At 46.5% G+C, this 22,714-nt stretch overlaps 1 protein-coding gene and 1 long non-coding RNA gene across 2 annotated transcripts in view; one reads left to right on the top strand and one right to left on the bottom strand.

Annotated features, from left to right (window-relative positions):
* Positions 1-22,714, bottom strand: part of LOC147104517 (uncharacterized) — a 111,867-nt gene that overhangs the window by 76,155 nt on the left and 12,998 nt on the right. The window lies entirely within an intron of this gene.
* The window catches only part of LOC147104518 (BICD family-like cargo adapter 1), a 103,430-nt gene that overhangs the window by 71,431 nt on the left and 9,285 nt on the right, over positions 1-22,714 (top strand). The window contains exons 5-8 of the mRNA XM_085961878.1: positions 3,855-4,034; positions 10,370-10,588; positions 12,574-12,704; positions 20,629-20,749. Coding sequence (XP_085818004.1) covers positions 3,855-4,034; positions 10,370-10,588; positions 12,574-12,704; positions 20,629-20,749 — 651 coding nt within the window. The remainder of the gene's footprint in view (positions 1-3,854; positions 4,035-10,369; positions 10,589-12,573; positions 12,705-20,628; positions 20,750-22,714) is intronic.

Raw genomic sequence — 22,714 nt, 5'->3', positions numbered from 1 at the left:
CGACCCCGGCCGCAATACCCCTCGCACCGCCGCCTCTGGGACCTACCTCAGCGTCGGCGTCCCAGAACCGATCGGGACCGCCACCCCCGGTACCGGCTGCAACATCGGAGCCCCACGATCGGGCCGCCGGCTGCTTCTTCTGTGGCCAGGCGAAACACCCGAGGACGCGCTGCCCTGCAAGAAACGCGACTTGCTCATATTGCCACAAGAAAGGCCACTTCGCTAAGGCCTGCAGGGGGAGAGCCACAGACGCCAGCAGTGCCTCATGTGAGTTGTGGGGGCGGCCATCTTTCATCAAGGCCACAGATGCCAGTATCCCCTCGTGTGAGTCGTGGGGGCGGCCATCTTTGATCAAGGCCACCGACACCAGCAGTGCCTCATGTGAGTTGTGGGGGCGGCCATCTTCTCCGCCATTTTATTCAACCTCGTGGGCGCCGCCATTTTGTCCACCACACTCGACCGCCACCTTGCCTCCAGACCCGACCACCGCCTCACCCGCAGCTCGCTCAGCCATACACTAGCCTCCGTCACACTGGACCAAGCTCGCCCGCATCACCTGTCCAAGTCCATGATGGACATCAAAGTAAACGGCCACGCCACGACCTTCCTGTTCGACAGCGGAAGCACGGAGAGTTTCATCCATCCAGACACGGTGAGCCACTACTCCCTCACTGTCCAGCCAACGCGCAACCGGATCTCGATGGCGTCGAGGTCCCATTCTACAGACATCAGCGGCTACTGTGTTGTGACCCTGTCGGTTAGGGGCACGGAGTATAAAAATTTTAAACTCCTCGTCCTGCCCCAGCTCTGCGCTGCCGTCCTACTAGGGCTGGACTTCCAATCCCACCTTCAAAGTGTCACTGGCATACGGTGGACCCCTCCCCCCCACTCTCAGTCGACAACCAGCAGCCTTTAAACCGCCCACCGCATACCACCTGCGGCCTATCCACCCTCAAGGTCCCGCCCCCCTCCCTGTTCGCTAACCTCACCCGCGACTGTAAACCCGTCGCCACCAAGAGCAGGCGGTACAGCGCCGGGGACAGAGCTTTTATTAGCTCTGAGGTGCAACGTCTCCTGAAGGAGGGCATCATCGAGAGGAGCAACAGCCCCTGGCGTGCCCAGGTCGTAGTCGTTAAGACCGGCAATAAAAACCACCTGGTCATCGACTACAGCCAAACCATAAACCGGTACACCCAGCTGGACGCATACCCCCTTCCCCGCATATCTGATATGGTCAAATCAGATTGCACAGTACCGGGTATTCTCCACCATCGACCTTAAGTCGGCCTATCACCAACTCCCTATCCGCCCTGAGGACCGCCAGTATACCGCCTTCGAGGCGAATGGCCGCCTCTACCACTTCCTTAGGGTTCCCTTCGGCGTCACCAACGGGGTTTCGGTCTTCCAAAGGGAGATGGACCGGATGGTTGACCAGAACGGGCTGCAGGCCACGTTCCCTTATCTAGATAACGTCACCATCTGCGGCCGCGACCGGCAGGACCACGATGTTAATCTGGAGAAATTCCTCCGTACGGCCGAACGGCTGAACCTCACTTACAATAAGGAGAAATGTGTGTTTAACACCTCGCGTCTCGCCATCCTCGGCTGCGTAGTAGAGAACGGGGTCATCGGCCCCGACCCCGAAAGAATGCGCCCCCTCATGGAGCTACCCCTCCCCCACTGTCCAAAGGCGCTGAAGAGAACCCTGGGGCTCTTCGCCTACTATGCCCAATGGGTGCCGAATTATGCGGACAAAGCCAGACCCCTCATGAAGTCCACCTCCTTCCCCCTGACGGCAGAAGCGTGCGCAGCCTTCTCCCTCATAAAGGGAGACATTGCTAAGGCCACAATGCACGCGGTGGATGAGTCTATCCCTTTCCAAGTGGAGAGCGATGCATCCGACTTCGCCCTAGCAGCAACCCTTAACCAGGCGGGGAGACCTGTGGCCTTCTTCTCAAGGACCCTCCAGGGCCCTGAGATCCGACACTCTTCGGTCGAGAAGGAGGCCCAGGCGATCGTGGAGGCAGTACGACGCTGGAGGCATTACCTGGCAGGCAAACGATTTACCCTCCTCACCGACCAGCGTTCAGTCGCTTTTATGTTTAATAACAAGCTGAGGGGCAAAATCAAGAACGACAAGATCTTGAGGTGGAGAATCGAGCTCTCCACCTATGATTATGATATCTTGTACCGACCTGGTAAACTGAACGAACCCCCAGATGCTCTATCACGAAGTACATGCGCCAACGCGCAAATTGATAGACTGCAGACCCTCCACAACGACCTCTGCCACCCCGGGGTCACCAGACTTTACCACTTCATTAAGGCCCGCAACCTGCCCTACTCCATCGAGGAGGTCAGGACCATGACCAGGAACTGCCAAACCTGTGCCGAATGCAAACCGCATTTCTTTAGGCCGGACAGAGCAAGCCTGATCAAGGCCACCCGCCCCTTCGAGCGCTTGAGCATCGATTTTAAGGGGCCCCTCCCGTCCTCTGACCGTAATGTGTACTTCCTCAACATCATTGATGAGTACTCCCGTTTCCCCTTTGCCTTCCCCTGCCCAGACATGACCAGTACCACGGTCATCAAATGCCTGAACGACCTCTTCGCCTTGTTCGGGTTCCCGAACTATATACATAGCGACTGGGGCTCATCCTTCATGAGCGAGGAACTTCGCCAGTTCCTACTAGCGAGAGGCATTGCTGCAAGCAGGACCACCAGCTACAACCCCCGAGGGAACGGCCAGGTGGAAAGAGAGAACGCGACTGTCTGGAAGGCCGTTCTCTTAGCCTTAAAGTCTAAGGGCCTGCCAACCTCTCGCTGGCAGGAAGTCCTCCCGGCAGCGCTGCATTCCATCCGGTCACTGCTTTGCACGGCCATTAACGCCACCCCCCATGAACGAATGTTTGTTTTCCCCAGGAAGTCGACTACGGGAACCTCGCTACCAACATGGCTGACTTCTCCGGGGCCCGTCTTGCTGCGAAAGCACGTGAGGGCCCATAAAACGGACCCCCTGGTCGAGAGGGTGGACCTCCTGCACGCCAACCCCCAGTACGCCTATGTGGCATACCCAGACGGGCGGGAGGACACAGTCTCCTTACGAGACCTTGCACCCCTGAGACACCACCGTTACCCCCCACCACCCCCCCCAAATCCACCCCAGGTAGACGGCATGCCGGAACCCCACGAGCCTTCGCCGACCACGCAGACACCAGCATTAACATCGGATACTGCATCACCGCCGCCGCTGCTGCGCCGATCAGAGAGACTTACGAGGCCTCCGGACAGACTGACATACCCGAACTGGTAGCACACTTCACCCCGCCGGACTCAAATCTAAACAAGGGATGAATGTGGTAAACCACTTTTATCGTTACACTATGGTTATCACTGTTTATATCGTTACAACAGTGTAAACAGTGATAACCATAGTGTATCACTACACAAGGTCACCTCTTGTCACGCTGTTATACCTGGGCTGACCACAGCTGACTCCGCCCATGACTCCGCCTGCTTGCCCAGGTATAAAGGTGGTCGACTGGCTGGTATTCCTCCTTGTTGGACCCAATCACCCACGAGGGTGGGCTCTGTTATTTAGCCAATAAAAACCTATAGTTACTATCTTAACTCGTCGCTTTTCATTGGATGAATTGATAGGTATATCAAACATCTAGTCACTTAAATAATGCTTTTGTGGAAAGATTCGAAAGGAAATTGGATCAATTCCTAATTCATAAGTGAGTAGAGGGATATGGGGGAGGGTCACAAAAGTGTTGATCAGGTCCAGAAAAAGGACCATCTTTTTATGCAGGAATAATTCTAATATTATGCCTTGTGCTCTGGTCTCATAGTTACGGCAGAACCAGCTAGAACTCCATGAAGTACGGATGTCTCACCGGCAGCTTCAAGTGAAAGTGGATGAAATGAATGAGGAGATGAGTCTACACAGTGTGAGCCCAACAAGTACATCATTACTGTCTGAAATTGAGCAGAGCATGGAAGCAGAGGAGCTGGAACAGGAGAGAGAACAGGTACACACAAATGCACAGCTAGACCACACATGTATACAGGCACTGGCTTTCATCTCTGGCGAAGACAGCCTGCATGCTCAGTGTTCAGCTCAATCAAATATCCTGGTCCCCTCCAAGACCCCTTGGGGTAAAAATTGAGTAGTGCCCCGAAAAAGTTAGCGCCCCCGCAGCCGATTTTCCCAGGCAGCCCTGCGTCCCTCTTTGGGCACTGTGAGCCAATATCACGTCGCGCCGCGGTACTGCAGACCTTCCTCCCCTTATTAAAGGGGAGGGGCCTGGTGTAGCGCGTCCCGGCACCCAGCTGGGCCACCAGGGATCGGAAGTGCCGGCAAATGAGCCCGGCACTCGGAGTGCTGGGCTCATGGAGAGCAGCCAGCAGCCCGCGGGGGGGGGGGGGGGCGGCTTCACGGGGGCAGGTGTTGGCAGGCGGCCAGCAACAAAAATGGCCGCCCGCCGCCTCCCCTTTAACTAGCGCCGCCCCGGCCGCAGGTAGGCCCCCCCTGACCCCGGTGGACATAGCGTCCGGCGGTAAGTCAGGGGGCGCCACCCAATATTACAGCCAGGGCGCTACGCACAGCGATGATGTCGCCGCCGCTAGCGCAGCGCTAACTGATCGCACCGCCACTAACCTCCTGCTGAATTTCGTGGGAGGCGTTAGCGGCGCCATGCCCAGGCACTAGTTAGCGCCAATCAACCGAATTTAGCCCCCCTTATATCCACCTCTGTGCACTGCACATTTCAGCCAAGACTCTCGTTTATGATGTTGTCATCTCCAGATTTGTTTTTTCTAATGCCTTCACCAGACCCCCAAACTGCACCCTCCATAAACTCCAACTCATCCAAAGTTCCACTGTCTCGCACAAAGTCTCATTTGCTCATCACGCCAATCCTCACCGGTCTGCATTGGCTCCCTATCCTCTGAGGCATTGACTTCAAAATCCTAGTCCTTTGCTACCAGTCGGTCTGTGGCCTTGAACCACCTTACCTCTGTGACTTCCTCTACCGTTATATCCTGTCCCAAATTTAACTCTAGCCTCCCTATGTCCTGTATAATTCCCCTCATTCCATACCACCATCAGATACACACTATTCAACTGTCTTGACCCTATGCTCTGCAATTCCTTCCCTAAACCCCTCTGCCTCGCAGCCTCTCTCGCGCTCTCTCTCTATCTCCCAGCCTTTAAATATCTTTTTAACATCTATCTATTCGATCATAGATGTTTGTCTTTTAAGCAGCACGTTGTGACCAAGTAGCGTCTTGGTACAATATAGCCCCGAATTCCAGAATCCAAGGAAGTAAGGTTCTCGCAGAGTGTAACTGCATCTCTAGATATGTCAATCCCTGCTCCAGATTCAGTGCAATGACATAATCCCTTATCAATAATACCAGTTCTTTGATTAACAATTTGAAATTACTTGCAGTTAATTTGTATAATAGGGTAATTTTAACGAGGTCAATAAACAATTACATAGGATAATTGCACAGAAACAGGCCATTTGACCCAACCAGTCCATGCTGACGTTTATGCTCCACTTGAGTCTCCTCCTGTGTTTCCTCATCTAACTCTACCAGCATAACCCTCTATTCCCTTCTCCCTCATGTGCTTATCTAGCCTCTCCTTAACTGCGTCTATACTATTCGCTTCAACCACACCCTGTGGTAGTGAGTTCCACATTCTTACCACTCTTTGGGTAAAGAAGTTTCTTCTGAATTCCCTATTTGATTTCTTGGTGACTATCTTATATTGAAGGCCTTTAGTTTTGCTCTTCCCCACAAGTGGAAACACTCTTTATCTACTCTATCAAAACCTTTCATAATTTTAAAGACCTTTATTAGGTCACCCCTCAGCCTTCTCTCTCTAAGAGAAAAGAGACCCAGCCAGTTCATCCTTTCCTTATACCCTCGCATTTCTGGTATCATCCTTATAACCTCCTTATTTTTCTTACCAAAATGTAATACCTCACATTTATCTGTGTTGAAATTCATTTGCTAATTATATGTCCATTTTACAAATGTATTAATGTCGTCTTGTAATTTGTTGCAGTCCTCCTTAGTATTGACTATCTCCACCCCCCCCCCCCCCCGCCAATTTGGTGTCATCCACAAATTTAGAAATTGTGCTTTTGATTCCAAAGTCTAAATCGTTAATATAAATTGTGAACAACAGAGGTCCCAGCACTGATCCTTGTGGAACGCCACTACCCACCTCCTGTCACTGTGAATAGCTACCCTTTACTCCCACTCTCTGCTTTCTGTCTTGAAGTCAGCTAGCTATCCATTCTGCTACTTGTCCTCTGATTCCACATTCTCTTATCGAAGGCCTTTTGAAAATCTAAATAAATAACATCTACTACATTACCCTTGTCTACTCTCTTTGTTACCTCTTCAAAAAAATCAATGAGGTTGCTCGAGCAAGACTTTCCCTAATTAACAAGATTCAAAGAATTTACTTTACTGATCCATTTTACCAGTTCCGGTGTTGATGATCATGTTTTAGTGGGATGCTGGGGCCTTCAGCTACCAAACTGTAGCCAACGACAATTGGTGAGAACAGCCAGTAAATAAATGTCTTCCCAGTCACTGGCCTCAGCAAATTGACAGTGTGCTTCGAGGTTGTCGCCCACTGTGCAAGACCCAAACTTCAGTTCTTAATTTACCAGGATCACCAGAGAATGCTCTTATCAAGCAGGAGTTGGCCTTTTGTGATTACTTAACACATATTTTTTCCTTCCCCAGAGGCATATTATATGCAAGGAGTCCTTTCATACTTGAGGACAGTTTAGGTTGCAGGTTCAGATTTTACTGGCTATGTTCTGAGAAGTTGAGTTTCCCTCTTGCCCTCAAGTTGCCAACCATTTTAAATTTGTTATACCAGTACTTATTTTTAACTGTTTACAACTCCTTGGGAGACATTTTGTAACTGGGCAACTTATCTTGAGACAATAGTAAGCGTTAAGCTCAGACATTCTGTAGAAATAAATATTTCATGACCATCAACACTGGAATTGGTAAAATAGATCAGTGAAGAAACATCTTTAAATATTGTCAGTCAGTTATTAATTGACCTCATGTTAAAATTACCATATTATAATAGATGTTGCAACAAATTAACTGCAAGTAACTTCAAATTGTTAATCAAAGGACTGGTATTATTGGTAAGGGATGGTGTTATGTCCTTGGGCTTTACCCAGCTATTTCTCTCATACTAAGCGCCTAAACATCACTGTGATTTCTCGCTCCTTGTTTGCCAGAGTGACTTTATACGCACAATATCTGTCAGTGTAGTGTTACCTAGAGTTGGATATAAACCCCTGTTACATTGAGCCTATACTGGATAGGACAGAAGCCATGTCTATGATCTCTCAGGTTTTGGAAAGTGGTAGAATAAACACGATCAGACCCTGGCTTAGGCTATAAACCAAGGAACAGGTTTACTGAAAGTAACAGATTAATCGTAGCAAGTAAATGATAGAGAATTACAGTAATTTACAGAACTTAACTATTTCTTCAGTAATACAGTAGATTCACGTGAGGTTCTTTATCTCTTCCCGTCCCTTTTGATGTCTCTGACCATATTCTTGATGGCCTTGGTAAAATTGGTGAAATAGGAGCATGCTCTCTGAGCCATACCGTTTGCCAGGAAAAGTGTAAATTCAATATATAGCCTGCAAAATTAAGTAAAGCTGCCAATCATACCGAAGGCGCAAATAGTGTCTGCACTCCAAGGACTCCCATCTGGAGTATCAGCAATATCCATCTAATTATTGTTGGAGATTAATTCATTTGACTTAAGGAAGCAGGTGGACAAGGTTGCAATTAAAAACATTAGCATATTGATGCCGGCTTTTGTAATAAGCCCAATTTAAACTGACCAGCAAAGAAAGAACTTGGATTTATATTGCATTTTTCACATCCTCAGACTATCCCAAAGCACTTTACAGCCAGTAAGTTACTCCTGAACTGTAGTCACTGTTATAAGTGGCAAAGTGATGGAAGGTGTCGTCGACAGTGCTATTAGGCGGCATTTATTCACCAATAACCTGCTCACCAGTGCTCAGTTTGGGTTCCACCAGGACCATTCGACTCCAGACCTCATTACAGCCTTGGTCCAAACACGGACAAAAGAGCTGAATTCTAGAGGTGAGGTGAGAGTGATTGCCTTGACATCAAGGCAGCATTTGACCGAGTGTGGCATCAAGGAGCCCTAGTAAAATTGAAGCCAATGGGAATTAGGGGGGAAAACTCTCCACTGGCTGGGGATATGCCCAGCACAAAGGAAGATGGTTGTGGTTGTTGGAGGCCAATCATCTCAGCCCCAGGACATCACTGCAGGAGTTCCTCATGGCAGTGTCCTAGGCCCAACCATCTTCAGCTGCTTCATCAATGACCTTCACGCCACCATAAGGTCAGAAGTGGGGATGTTCGCTGATGATTGCAGTGTTCAGTTCTATTTGCAACTCCTCAGATAATGAAGCAGTCTGTGCCAGCATGAAGCAAGACCTGATAACATTCAGGCTTGGGCTGATAAGTGGCGAGTAACATTTGCACCACACAAGTGCCAGACAATGACCATCTCCAACAAGAGAGAGTCTAGCCACCTCCCTTTGACATTTAGTGGGATTACCATCACTGAATACCCCACCATCAACATTCTGGGGGGTCACCATTGACCAGAAACTTAACCGGACCAGCCACATAAATACTGTGGTTACACGAGCAGGTCAGAGGCTGGGTATTCTGCAGCAAGTGACTCACCTCCTGACCAATGTTCCTTGTGCAGGAAACTTTCTGATATCCGGCACTGACGGGACCGAGCTGGTGCCGTACCATCAAAAGTGCTGGACATACCAGCGTTAATGTTGAAACATACAGAACTGAAAAGCTCCGTGTGAATCAACAAACCCTGTTGCTTAGCAACAGCTTCAAAACAGTCAGCTGCAGCTGCAGGCATCTCTAGCTGAAGCTGTTGCTATAGCTACAGACCTTGCAGTGCCTGACTGGGGGGGAAAAAAAAAGCAACGAGAACTTAAAAAACGGCTCCTGATTTTTGCCGTTAGATCGAGTATTCTGGACATATAACCTCCGGATAATCCAAAGTTTCCTGTAATTTTATTTTTTGCCGCACAGCCCCATTCAAATTTTTGCGCCTGCACAGTTTCTCCCATGTAAAATCCGGTGAGCGGCTTACACAGGATCTCCAGACCACTGTGCAGCTGCACTGTTTAATGAGCATGTTGCTTCTGACTACCCAAAGCTTTTCCACCATCTACAAGGCACATGTCAGGAGTGTGATGACATACTCTCCACTGTTCTGGCTGAGTGTAGCTCCAACAACACTCGAGAAGCTCGACACCATTCAGGACAAAGCAACCTGCTTGATTGGCACCCCATCCACTACCTTAAACATTCACTCCCTCCACCACCGGTGCACAATGCCTGCAGTGTGTACCATCTACAAGATGCACTGCAGCAACTCACCAAGGCTTCTTTGACAGCACCTCCTAAACCCGTGGTCTCCAACACCTAGAAGAACATGGCCCTTGGCTCTGGTTGTTGCTTTGCATGCGGCTGGCTCTGGTTGTTGCCCCGCATGGGGCTGGCTCTGGTTGTTGCCCCGCATGGGGCTGGCTCTGGTTGTTGCCCCGCATGGGGCTGGCTCTGGTTGTTGCCCCGCATGGGGCTGGCTCTGGTTGTTGCCCCGCATGGGGCTGGCTCTGGTTGTTGCCCCGCATGGGGCTGGCTCTGGTTGTTGCCCCGCATGGGGCTGGCTCTGGTTGTTGCCCCGCATGGGGCTGGCTCTGGTTGTTGCCCCGCATGGGGCTGGCTCTGGTTGTTGCCCCGCATGGGGCTGGCTCTGGTTGTTGCCCCGCATGGGGCTGGCTCTGGTTGTTGCCCCGCATGGGGCTGGCTCTGGTTGTTGCCCCGCATGGGGCTGGCTCTGGTTGTTGCCCCGCATGGGGCTGGCTCTGGTTGTTGCCCCGCATGGGGCTGGCTCTGGTTGTTGCCCCGCATGGGGCTGGCTCTGGTTGTTGCCCCGCATGGGGCTGGCTCTGGTTGTTGCCCCGCATGGGGCTGGCTCTGGTTGTTGCCCCGCATGGGGCTGGCTCTGGTTGTTGCCCCGCATGGGGCTGGCTCTGGTTGTTGCCCCGCATGGGGCTGGCTCTGGTTGTTGCTTCAGGTGTTTCTATGAGCATTGACCAGCTGTTTTTTGCCATGCTTTGTGTCTAGGTTGAGATTTTGTCTAATTTCTTAATGTACTGTATGTATAATGATACCTTCACCTTGCTGTATTTTTCACTAATAAACTCACAGCATTGTTCTTCTTTCACCACAGCTGAGAATAGAACTCTGGGAGGCTTACTGCCAAGTGCGCTCACTTTGCTCACACCTGAGAGGAAATGACATCACAGACTCTGCACTTTCCACTGACTCCTCTATGGACGAATCGTCTGACAGCTCCTCTGCCAAAGATATCCCTACAGGGAGCCTACATACGGCACTGCACGAGCTCAAACGCCTGATCCAGAACATTCTTGATGGAAATGAGTCTACGGTACGTTAGTTTGTATGAACTCAAGTAGAACTCCAATGCGTTACAGATGTACACACTGCGCAAACTCAAACGAGAGTCTGGCATATCCTAGGTGTATACAGACTATTAAATGCCCTTTTATTCAAAATTCAATGTGCAGCTTCCTATAGATTACCAGACTCCCACCAAAGCAGTTATTACTGTGATGTTTAACTCTTTCAGAAAAGAACTGTATGAACACCTGGTTAAAGATAGGTTTGAAGGATATTCGTATAAGTACAGATAAAGATTATCAAATGATTGCAGTCTTGTTTGGGACTCGAGGAATATAATCTGTGGAAATGTAACTGGTCAGATTGAACAACATGAATGGTAATGTTAGACTGATATTGCTCAGTAACCTGGAATGTTAGTTTTCTCTGGATTTTCAGGAATTTAAGTAATTAGGAGAGAGTCCATGACCGTGCAAATTGTCCCTGGAGTCTAATGGTAGAACTGTTGTGGGTAGAATGCACTGGGTGGCATTTCTTGTTCCATACTTTGTTTTTTGTGTATGTGTGTGACACAAGGCATTCTATAATCTCTGCCAAGTGCGCTCGCTTTGCTCACACCTGAGAGGAAATGACATCTCAGACTGCACTTTCCACTGACTCCACTATGGACGAATCGTCTGACGGCTCCAGCATCTGCAGTATTTTGCTATTCTACAATCTCTGCTGGATGATAGTACAGGAAACTCTCGCTTAAACGGCACCTAAATATCCGGAATTCTCTAAACCGGCAAAATTCATACTCCGAAAACATCGTCTCAATAACCGGAAATGTTGCTGAGTCCAAGTCTCCCGTGGTGGCCGAGTTGGTCAGTGGGGGTAGTACTCCAAACTGCCACTACTCGGCTTCTTGGCGCTGTCGGAAGTCCGAACAGCTCAATAACAGGAGTCGGACTCTCCCGCGTTGCCGGGAGTACCCAATTACTGTATACTACACATTTCTTGATTTTTAAATTTTTGTTTGTTTAAAAATAGCCTCGGTAGATACCCTCTCCGTCATCCGGAATTTTTAATCAACCGGCACCATCCCGGTCCTGTCGGTGCCGGATACTAAAGAGTTTCCTGTATAACTATTTTCATTCTGCTTGTGCAACTTGTACTAATCTAGTCAATGTCTGCTGCTCATCTAACCCAGGAGTGCTTTATTCTGACATAATATTTGGGAGTGGAACACTTTCCAGGTAAATACTATCATTTTTATGTTTTAACAAAAGCATGCCAAATAATAAGCACAATTTATCCCCCTCCCCCCACACATAAAAAGGTTTCACAGCATTGATTTTTGCTCCAAATCTAGTAACAAACGTAAGCCAAATGATCATATCAGGTTCCCGTTTTCCACCATAACAAATTCCAGCACAATTTTATAAAACCTGACACCAATGCTACTCCCTGATTTCACTACCCACTCTACATAGTAGCTCTAGAAGCAAATGCAGTGGTGGCCAAAATACATGGTCTCTGCCACCCATCCTTCCCTGTTTCAGGAATGAAGCGCGCTCGTTAAACTGCTATGTTGTGAAATGTTTTGTGGGGGGGGGGGGGCATAGAAATTTGGCGTGCTTTCATACACTTTTTTAACACAAATGATGTTAACGCTTAAGAGGGGAACACTTTTTTATTTTAAGTATCCAGTGTCACCTTGAAGCACTCCTTGGTCAGGTATAGCAAAAGGCAGCTGTAAAATCAAACACCCACTACACTGCCCAAACCTCACAAGGGCACTTCCTACCACATCAGTGTCACTTTTCTAGTTTTTCCCACTAGCCCCATACTATAAATAGTTTAGAAAGTTGTATGGTAAGATCAATTTATAAATCCAGCATTAATTTACAGTTTAGGGACAGTGGGCCAAGATTTACTCTCTCTAAGGTGTAGTGAATGGTAAACTCTGCATGCTCTCATTAGGATGATTTTATAAGACTTACCTGCTTGCTGAACTTATCGTCCTTACAGGTGGTGCTGCTGAGAGTTGAAATGAATGCAATGAAAGAGGAGAGAGACAAGATGAAGGTGACATCTGAAGAAAAGGAACAAGACGAGCAGCTTCAGAAAGCTCTCGGTGACCGGGATGAAGCCATAGCAAAGTAAGAAACTTCTCTGAAGAAACTGAAAGGCTGTGAGGAGCTACTGGCTAAGATGGGACACAGTTAATTTTGTGGCTGAAGACTATCTCAGCATCTATCTCATTCCAACAGTAGCTTTGGCAGTATCACCCCACGCCCCCCTCTTTCCCCCCTCCATCTCCCCAAACAAATACTACAATATCGTGAATTAAAATCATCCCTTTTCCATTGGGCTTTGTACTGGTATCAGTACCGTTCAAATGGCTTGTTGTCTGAATAAGTCTATGCTGTACTGTCAATATATCCAGACAAATGCATAAAAGGAACTCCAGTGCGGCGACTTGACATCTTCTATCTGCCATCTCTTCTATATGCCCAAATTGTTGGATTTACTACGTGTGGAAACTGCCAGCCTTGCTCTCTTACTCGCCAGTCTGAAGGCATTTGTCTAGCTACCGGTCTAATTATGCAGACCTGAATATTAATGTATCCCAGGAAGAAGAAATGAAGATCTCAGACTAACGAGCATTTACTGTCAGTGTCAAACAGATCTGATGGTGCCCAATGTGTAGCAGAAATACATTCAACACTACTTCAGCACCTAATCTTCACTCTTTCCCCCCCCCCCCCCCAAACAGATAATATAAACACTTTTTTGTATTTTTTGACATTCAAAAGGTCTTTAACAAAACCTATCGGAGAAGATTTAAAGCTGAAGTGGAAGCTCATGGGATCAGTGATGTTGTAAATTGGATTATTAATTGGCTGGGTAACTGATCAGCTATAAATGGTAGTAACTGGGCTGTTGAGCTCTCCAGGGACCAATTCTTTAGCCCTGCCCTATATTATAATCATTGGAGGTAGAGGTGGGGGAGAGATAGCGCAGCATGTTGGAGCATCAAAACAGAATGGCTGTGCAAAGCAGATTAGTGTCTGTGATCCCACACCAGTAAATTCCCAATCTCAGCCTTGTGGTTATGCAGAGACCAGGCAATAAATTGGAGGGAATGTCATTCTTAGACCACTCTCATGTGACCCCTAGGAACTGGTTTGGAGTGATATTGGAGACCTGGGAGCTAGCCACACAAACACTGTTCCTGTGATGCACAGAAAGAACAGGGAGACTACGGAAAAAGTGGGAATGTAACCTGGATAAAGGGGTAAATATGAGATGACTTCACGGCACGCAGACTGAACTGATCCAAGCAGAGTTTAATATTAAACTATTTACCCCCTCCGGTCAATCATTAAAATGTTTACTTTTGAAGATCAAAGTGTAAAACTACAATCCCCTTCTTCTATTCTGATTTGCGCCTGTTTATAGCTCTGTTTCCCCTATTTTTTCATTCTCTCCCTTTTCCTGTTTTGTTTGTGGATTATTCAGTTAACTAATCCTCGTTCTTCAATCCTGTATTCACTTCACTATGGCTAAAATTCAGATCCAGCCAAACTGGAATCGGACCTATTTAGAACTCCGTGAAGCATGCTGTAGGAACAGACTCAATAACTGTCTAGAGTCCAGATGGCCTGCAACCTCGAGGAAATGAGTGAGGTGAAGCTCTGGTTAAATTATTTCTGAGGAGTTCCATAAATACAGAGATTTCAGCTGAGGACTGGAGAGTGGTGACTCTAATTTGGTATTTAAAAAGTAAAACGTGAATCCGGACAGAACAAGTCCAGGAATGATGTCAGGAAGCACCTCAATGCAAAGAGTGAGCAATACCTGGAAAGGCCTTCCAGGTAGAGTAGTGGAGGGAAAATCTCTTGAATCATTCAAGAGACTGTTGAATACTGTGATGAGGGGTGCCATGGGTTCCTATGGAAGGAGGAACTGGATAGGCCAATGGCTTCCTTCATTTATCTTTGTGAGTTTAACATCGGTAATGGGAAAAGTGCTGCCAGTGTTCATCTAAAGAGCATAGAGACTATTGACAGTTGCTTTTAGTAGTGAGACAGCTTGTATGTGCTTTTTAAAGTCTGATCAATACAGGACTGACTCAAGGGTTCAAATGATGGAAAATGACAGAATAGAATGAATAAACCCATCCAACATTTAAATTTTGCTAGCAGTCAAAGGCTATTGAACCAAGCATCGTACATGAGTTTAAGTAAATATACATGGAGCTCTGCTCCCCTCCCACTAGAGGGTGTTGTGAATGGGCACAATGACCACAATTCACACACACATCCCTCAGAAGTCCAGCTAATACTTCCCTGCTTAATATGGTATTGGAATAGCAGATATGTGAAAAGAAAACGGAACTTGAATTTCTATAGCGCCTTTCATATCCTTGACGCCCCAAAGCACTTTACAACCAATTAAGTACTTTTGAAGTGTAGTCACTGTTGTAGGCCAAAACGGCAGCCATTTTATGCACAGCAAAGTCCCACAAATAGCAATGAGATACATGACTAGATAATCTGTTTTGATGGTGTTGGTTGAGAGAGAAATGTTGGCCAGGATATTGGGAGAACTCTTCTGATCCTCTTCAAATAGTACCATAGATCTTTTACATCCAGCTGAGAGGGCAGACAGGGCTTCAATTTAATTTTTCAACTGAGGCAGCACTCCCACTGAAGCGTTAACCTAGATTATGTGCTCAAATCCTAGAGTGAGGCTTTAACCCATGACCTGCTGACTCAGTGGCAAGTGTTTTACCAATTGGGCCACTTAATATTCTATTAGGCACCTGGATTGGAAATTTAAAAAAACACAAGAAACAGAAAGTAATGACAAACTGAAAAGACATAGGACATGATGTGCTACATAAGAAATAGGAGCAGGGGTAGGCCATTCAGCCCCTCAAGCCTGCTCCGCCATTCAATAAGATCATGGCTGATCTTCGAACTCAACTCCACTTTCCTGCACTATCCCCATATCGCGATTCACTTAATATCCAAATATGTATTGACTATGTCTTAAATATACTCAACGACTCAGCCTTCACTGCCCTCTGGGGTAGAGAATTCCAAAGATTCACCACCCTCTGAGTGAAGAAATTTCTTCTTATCTCGGTCCTAAATGGCCGACCCCTTATTCTGAGTCTGTGACCCCGGTTCTAGACTCCCCAGCCAGGGGAAACATCCTCCCTGCATCTACCATGTCAAACCCTGTAAGAATTTTGTATGTTTCAATGAGATCACCTCTCATTCTTCTAAACTCTAGAGAATATAGGCCGAGTCTACTCCATCTCTCCTCCTAGGACAATCCCCTCCATCCCAGGAATCAGTCTGGTGAACCTTCGTTGCACTCCCTCTATGGCAAGTATATCCTTCCTTAGGTAAGGAGACCAAAACTGTACACAATACCCCAGGTGTGGTCTCACCAGAGCCCTATATAATTCCAGTAAGATGTCTTTACTCTTATACTCAAATCCTATTGTAATAAGGGCCAACGTACAGCACCTCAATGCCGTCAAACACTGAAAAATCATTTGTCAAAAAAAATTGAGCGTGGCCCCTTTAAAAAAACCGGCAGATGATGCGTCATCAACTGACATCATCTGACACCGGCTTTCTCCTAAATGGCCGGCAAGCCCGCAGGGCGGGCTTAACAAGGCCAATTAACGCAAAATAGCGTCTTTGCGTCAGCCGTCGTTGGGGGCGGGATCGGAACTCAGAAGGTAGCTGTCCCGCCCCTAGGCTGCACTGAAAGGTAAAATCCAGCCCAAAGTATTTGTTTAATTTCTTTGCCATTTTCTTATTTCCCCCATTATAATTTCTCCTGTCTCAGCCTGTAAGGGACCCACGTTTACTTTTGCTAATCTTTTCCTTTTTACATACCAATAGAAGCTTTTACAATCTGTTTTTATGTCTCTTGCTAGTTTACTCTCATTTTATTTTTCCTTTTATCAATTTTTTGGTCCTCCTTTGCTGAATTCTAAAATCCTCCCAATCCTCAGGCTTGCTACTCTTTTTGGCAACATTATAAGCCTCTTCCTTTGATATAAGCCTCTTCCTTTGATCTAATACTATCTTTAACTTCTCTTGTTAGCCACAGTTGGGCCACTTTTCCTGTGGGGTTTTTGTGCCTTAAAGGAATGTCTATTTGTTGTAATTTATGTATTAATTCTTTAAATGCTAGTCATTGCTTGTCTACCGTCATACCTTAGTTTCCCAATCTACCTTATCCAACTCGCCCCTCATACCCACGTAGTTTGCTTTGTTTAGATTTAAGACCCTAGTTTCAGATTTATCTAAATCACTTTCAAACTCAATATAAAATTCTATCATATTATGGTCACTCTTCCCTAAAGGCCCCTTTACTACGAGGTTATTAACTAACCCTTTCTCATTGCACAATACTAGATCTAAAATAGCCTGTTCCCTAGTTGGTTCCTCAACATACTGATCTAGAAAACTATCTTGTATACATTCCATGAATTCGTCCTCCACACTATTACTGCAAATTTGTGAAGTCCCCCATGATTACTGTATTACCCTTGTTACATGCGCCTTTAAATTCCTGATTTATACTCTGCCCTACATTACAACTACTGTTTGGGGGCCTACAAACAACTCCCACCAATGTTTTCTGCCCCTTGCTGTTTCTTAGCTCCACCCAAACTGATTTTACTTCTTGCTTTTCGGAGCCAAGATCCTTTCTCTCTACTGTCTTTATCCCATCCTTTATTATCAGGGCTACCCCTGCTCCTTTTCCATTTTGCCTAGCTCTTCTAAAAATTAAGTATCCTGGAATATTTAGTTCCCAACCTTGGCCATTTTGCAACCACGTCTCCGTTATGGCTATTAGATCAAACCTATTGCAGGAAACTTTGTGTTATCCGGAGGCTAACTGTCCGGAATGCTCGAGCCACCGGCAAAAATCAGGAGCTGTTTTCGTTAGGTTTTTTTTTCTCGTTGCTTTTTTTCTCAACAGTCAAGCTCTGCAAAGTCTGCTGAAGCTGTTGCTAAGCTACAGAGACGCTTGGACTGTTTAGAAGCAAGCAACAGGGTTTGTTGACAGATACGGAGCTCAAAAGCTTCCGTATCTTTCAACATTAGCGCTGGTTTGTCCGGCAGTTTTGAGGGAACGGCAACAGCTCGGTCCCGTCGGTGCTGGATAGCACAAAGTTTCCTGTAATTCATCTATTTTGTTGCGAATGCTTCGCCCATTCAGATATAGGGCCTTTAGCTTTGACTTGCCACCTTAGTCACTGATGCCTTATTACCTTTGTTACTCTCCCACTGTCCCTTCTTGACCCACTCTGCTTATTTTTACCCAAAACTCTACTCTGCTCTACAGCTTTGACATTTCCCTTGCTGCTTTTAAATTTACTCTTTCCTGAATCCTCCCCCACCCCCCACCCCCTCTTCATTAGTTTAAAGCCCTCTCTACTGCCCGAGTTATTCGATTTGCCAGGACATTGATCCCAGCCCAGTTTAAGTGGAACCCATCCCATCGGAACTGCTTCCTCTTTCCCCAGTACTGGTGCCAGTGGCCCATGAACTGAAAAACCCTTCCTCCCACACCACTTTTTGAGCTACGCATTTAAACCTCTAATCTGTTTGTCCCTATGCCAATTTGTGCGTGGCTCAGGTAACAATCCAGAAATTATTATCTTTGAGGTTCTGCTTATTAATTTGGATCCCAGCTCCCTCAGCAGAACCTCATTCCTAGTTCTATCTGTCGTTGGTTCCTACCTGGACCATAACAACTGGATCCTCCCCCTCCCACTCCAAGTTCTTCTCCAGCCACGAGGAGATATCCTTAACCCTGGCGACCTTTTCTCATTCCATGCTATTTTTTCACTCAAGAACATAAAAAAAGGGAAAATGAGGTCAAGACAAGAAAGAAATGGGGAGATGGCTTGCACCAGGGCAGTAAGTCCCACTTGTACCCTCATACAATAGCAAAATACTGCAGATGCTGGAAATCTGAAATAACAACAGAAAATGCTGGAAGTACTCAGGAGGTCAGGCAGCATCGGTGGAGAGAGAAACAGAGTTAACGTTTCAGGTCTGGGACCCTTCATCAGAACTGGAAAAAGCTGGAAATGTAACATATTAAGCAGGTGCAGAGACTGTGGGGGGGGGGGGGGGTGGTTAGAAGGGGAAGAAGGAATTGAAAGAACATACTGTGAAAATGTTGCATATGGGAATGGCAAAATCATGCAGCACAAAAAATGGGGGCAGGGATTATGATCTGAAATTGTTGAACTCGATACTGAGTCCGGCAGGCTGTAAAGTGCCTAATCGAAAGATGAGGTGCTGTTCCTCGAGCTAACTGGCTGACTGTATCAGGATAAGACATTTTGTGTGAAAATTCTCTCAGCACTGGATGCTATAAATGAGACAAAAATAGTTGGAATAGTCCTGGAAAAAAAGTCTACATTTTCTTTTTATTAAAATCCCAAATGAAAGGATCATAATGACCCAATTAAATGCTAACAGTAGAGTTTAGTCAGAACTCTGCAGATTACCATAAGGACATAAGCCAAGTCCCAGCGAGCTTACTTTGTCAATTTAGGTCCATCTGCAGAATCTGTTCAGGATATTTCCATCTCTACTTTTCATTGAATCAGGAATTGAAAGATACCAGACATGATGGGGCACATAGCGCATTTGCCATACCAATAGTGAAATATGAGTACTATTTCTAGAGATACTTTAGAGTGCTGCTACTATCCTCATGGGCAACTGTTGGAACTGCAAGATCAGGGACAAAATAGGTGAGTGAAAAATCCGGTTTTGAGATTAAACTGATCCTTATCCTAGGTCAGCCTTGAATAGCCTCTGTCCTGAAGCTGTACCTTGACAAGAAAATGCTTTTGTTCCTGGTCAGAATCAGAGTCCGACATTCACACTGTGCACTGTGCCCTGCGAATGTTGTTTCCCTTTTAGTATTCCTGGAATCTGTTTATTTTGCAAATTTCAAATGTGCTTGAACTTGCTTCACTAAATGCTTGAGTCTTACAGCATCTAAAAGGACCTTTTGAGCAGAATGTTTTCACCCAGTGTAGTAGAATTGTAAAATAAGTTACCTGATAGGGTTATCCAAGTGGACAAATTAAATAGGTTGAACAGACCGTTTGATGCATTTCTGGAGAGCGAGGGGCGTGTAGGGTGTGGTGAGAAGGCAGGTAAATGGGCTTTGAGATCTATCAAAAAAAGGTATGGGCTTCATGGCCTTTTCTTTTTCTAAAAGTTCTTAGGCTATTCTTAAACTGTTCTATAAAGTAACACCAGTGAGTCTAAAGTAGTCCTTCAAGTTACGTTTTGCCATTGTTGGAATGCATCTGCAAATGGGTCACAGCTGAGAAAATAGGCAGGGTAGCCATGAGCTGGTAAGTAGGTTGGAGTTGGTCCTTTCATACCTGCTTCTGTTATGTTTTGTTCACATTTCAGTGAATTTCCACTTTTAGCTTTTTATTGAAAAATGAAATGAGACTCCTGCCAATAACTGATGATGCACAAACCTGGTCTGTGAAGATAACCCAGTTGTAATGCAAATGAGGTCTATGTTAGGTTGGGTTTAGATCAGGTGTGAAGCATTTCCCTCCCCCCACAATCCATTTTACTCCTCCTCTCTAGAAAGTACTGACTCGTTGATTATGATTCCACAGGTCCTGAGCATCTCTGGTACCTCACCCAATCACTATGTGTGATCATAGACAGCAAGTGTTGGCTTTTTGATCGGGGTGGGGTGGGCGGTGAATTACAGTCGATTCTGTCTTCATCCAATGGCCATATGAGCGCTTAACAGATGATGTTGGATAGTGACCAGGAATAAAAACTGTAGCTGACTTTCCCACCCCCACCCGAGGCTAATAGTAGTTTCCCTATAGATCGCCAAACCTTGGATCTTACTGGTCTGTGTGATTTAGTTCCACATTGAGCAGTGCATTTACCAACTGAAGCAGCATGCTCCTTCCAACATGTTACATGGATCGATATGAAATATGGTAGTGTAATGTAAAGGTAACATTCTGAGTTTCCGTTGCAGGAAGAATACTCTGGAAATGGAACTGGCCAAGTGTAAGATTGACATGATGTCACTCAACAGCCAGCTCCTGGACGCAATCCAGCAGAAACTCAACCTCTCGCAGCAGCTGGAGGCCTGGCAGGTAGGTCAAAGATCAGTGAACACCAACTTTAATGGGTCTGTTTTGAATGCAGTTTTTACTGATTTATGTTATCACTGCATTTTAGTAGATCGTAATTCAGTTACTGAACAGGCTTCATTGTTTCCACACAATCATTAGAAGGAAATGTTGCTTAAAATGTGATGTGTTGCTATTTGAAGTGTGTAGACCTGTCTCTAAAGGTGGATTTTTTAATCTTGGCAATTACTGGAATAACTACAGTGGATATCTTTCTCATGAGACAACACCTTTTTCTTTTCTACCTCAATGTTTTTGGGTATATTGGGATAATCTCACTGGTAAATGTTAGTCCTTTTAAGAGAATCCCCTTAATGAAATTCCAGTTAATCTAGTTAACATGGTGGCACCTTTACCTTTTTACACTGACAACTGCAAACCACAACAATGACCATCTCCAACAAGCGAGACTCTAACCATCTCCCCTTGACATTCAATGGCATTACCATCGCTGAATCCCCCACCATCAACATCCTGGGGGTTACCATTGATCAGAAACTGAACTGGACCAGCCATATAAATACTGTGGCTACAAGAGCAGGCCAGAGGCTGGGAATTCTGCGGCGAGTGTCTCACCTCCTGACTCCCCAAAGCCTTTCCACCATCTACAAGGCACAAGTCAGGAGTGTGATGGAATACTCTCCACTTGCCTGGATGAGTGCAGCTCCAACAACACTCAAGAAGCTCGACACCATCCAGGACAAAGCAGCCCGCTTGATTGGCACCCCATCCACCACCTTCAACATTCACTCCCTCCACCACCGGCGCACTGTGGCTGCAGTGTGTACCATCTACAAGATGCACTGCAGCAACTCGCCAAGGCTCCTTCAACAGCACCTTCCAAACCTGCGACCTCTACCACTTAGAAGGACAAGGGCAGCAGACGCATGGGAACATCACCACCTACAAGTTCCCCTCCAAGCCACACACCATCCTGACTTGGACCTGTATCGCTGTTCCTTCACTGTCGCTGGGCCAAAATCCTGGAACTCCCTTCCTAACAGCATTGTGGGTGTACCTACACCATATGGACTGCAGCGGTTCAAGAAGGTGGCTCACCACCATCTTCAAGGGCAATTAGGGATGGGCACTAAATGCAGGCCTAGCCAGCGACGCCCACATCCCATCAATGAATTAAAAAAAAAACAACTTGTATTTAAATAGTGCCTTTAACATAGTAAAACGTCCCAAGGCAGTTCACGGGAGCGTTATAAAACAAAATTTGACACGAGTCACATAAGGAGAGATTAGGGCAGATGTAGGTTTTAAGGAGCCTCTTAAAGGAGGAAAGTGAAGTAGAGAGGTTTAGGGAGAGAATTCCAAAGCTTAGGGCCTTGGCAGTTGAAGGCACGGCCACCAATGGTGAAGCACTTAAAATCGGGGAGGCTCAAGAGGCCAGAATTAGAGAAGCGCAGATATCTCGGAGGGCTGTGGAGCTGGAGGAGATTAGAGATGGGGAGGGGGCGAGGCCATGGAGGGATTTGAAAAACAAGGATTAGAATTTTAAAATCGAGATGTTGCTTAACCAGGAGCTAATGTAGGTCAGCGAGCACCGGAATGATGGGTGAACGGGACTTGGTGCGAGTTAGGACACTGGCAGCAGAGTTTTGGATGACCTCAAGTTTACGGAGGGCAGAACGTGGGAGGCCAGCCAGGAATAGTCAAGTCGAGAGGTAACAATGGCATGGATGAGGGTTTCAGCAGCAGATGAGCTGATGCAGGGGTGGAATCGGGCGATGTTCCAGAGGTGGAAATAGGCGGTCTTAGTGATAGCGTGGATATGTGTTCAGAAGCTCATCTCTGGGTAAAATATTACACAAGTTGCAAACAGTCTGGTACAGCTATAGACAGTTGACGGGGAGAGGGATGGAGTCGGTGGCTAAGAAACAGAGTTTGTGGTGACGACCTTAGACAATAGCTTCGGTCTTC

Source organism: Somniosus microcephalus, chromosome 19, assembly GCF_052327205.1.
Source record: "Somniosus microcephalus isolate GS21.2 chromosome 19, FLI_Smic_1.0, whole genome shotgun sequence".
NCBI lineage: Eukaryota > Metazoa > Chordata > Chondrichthyes > Squaliformes > Somniosidae > Somniosus > Somniosus microcephalus.
This window is presented reverse-complemented; position numbering and strand designations above follow the sequence as displayed.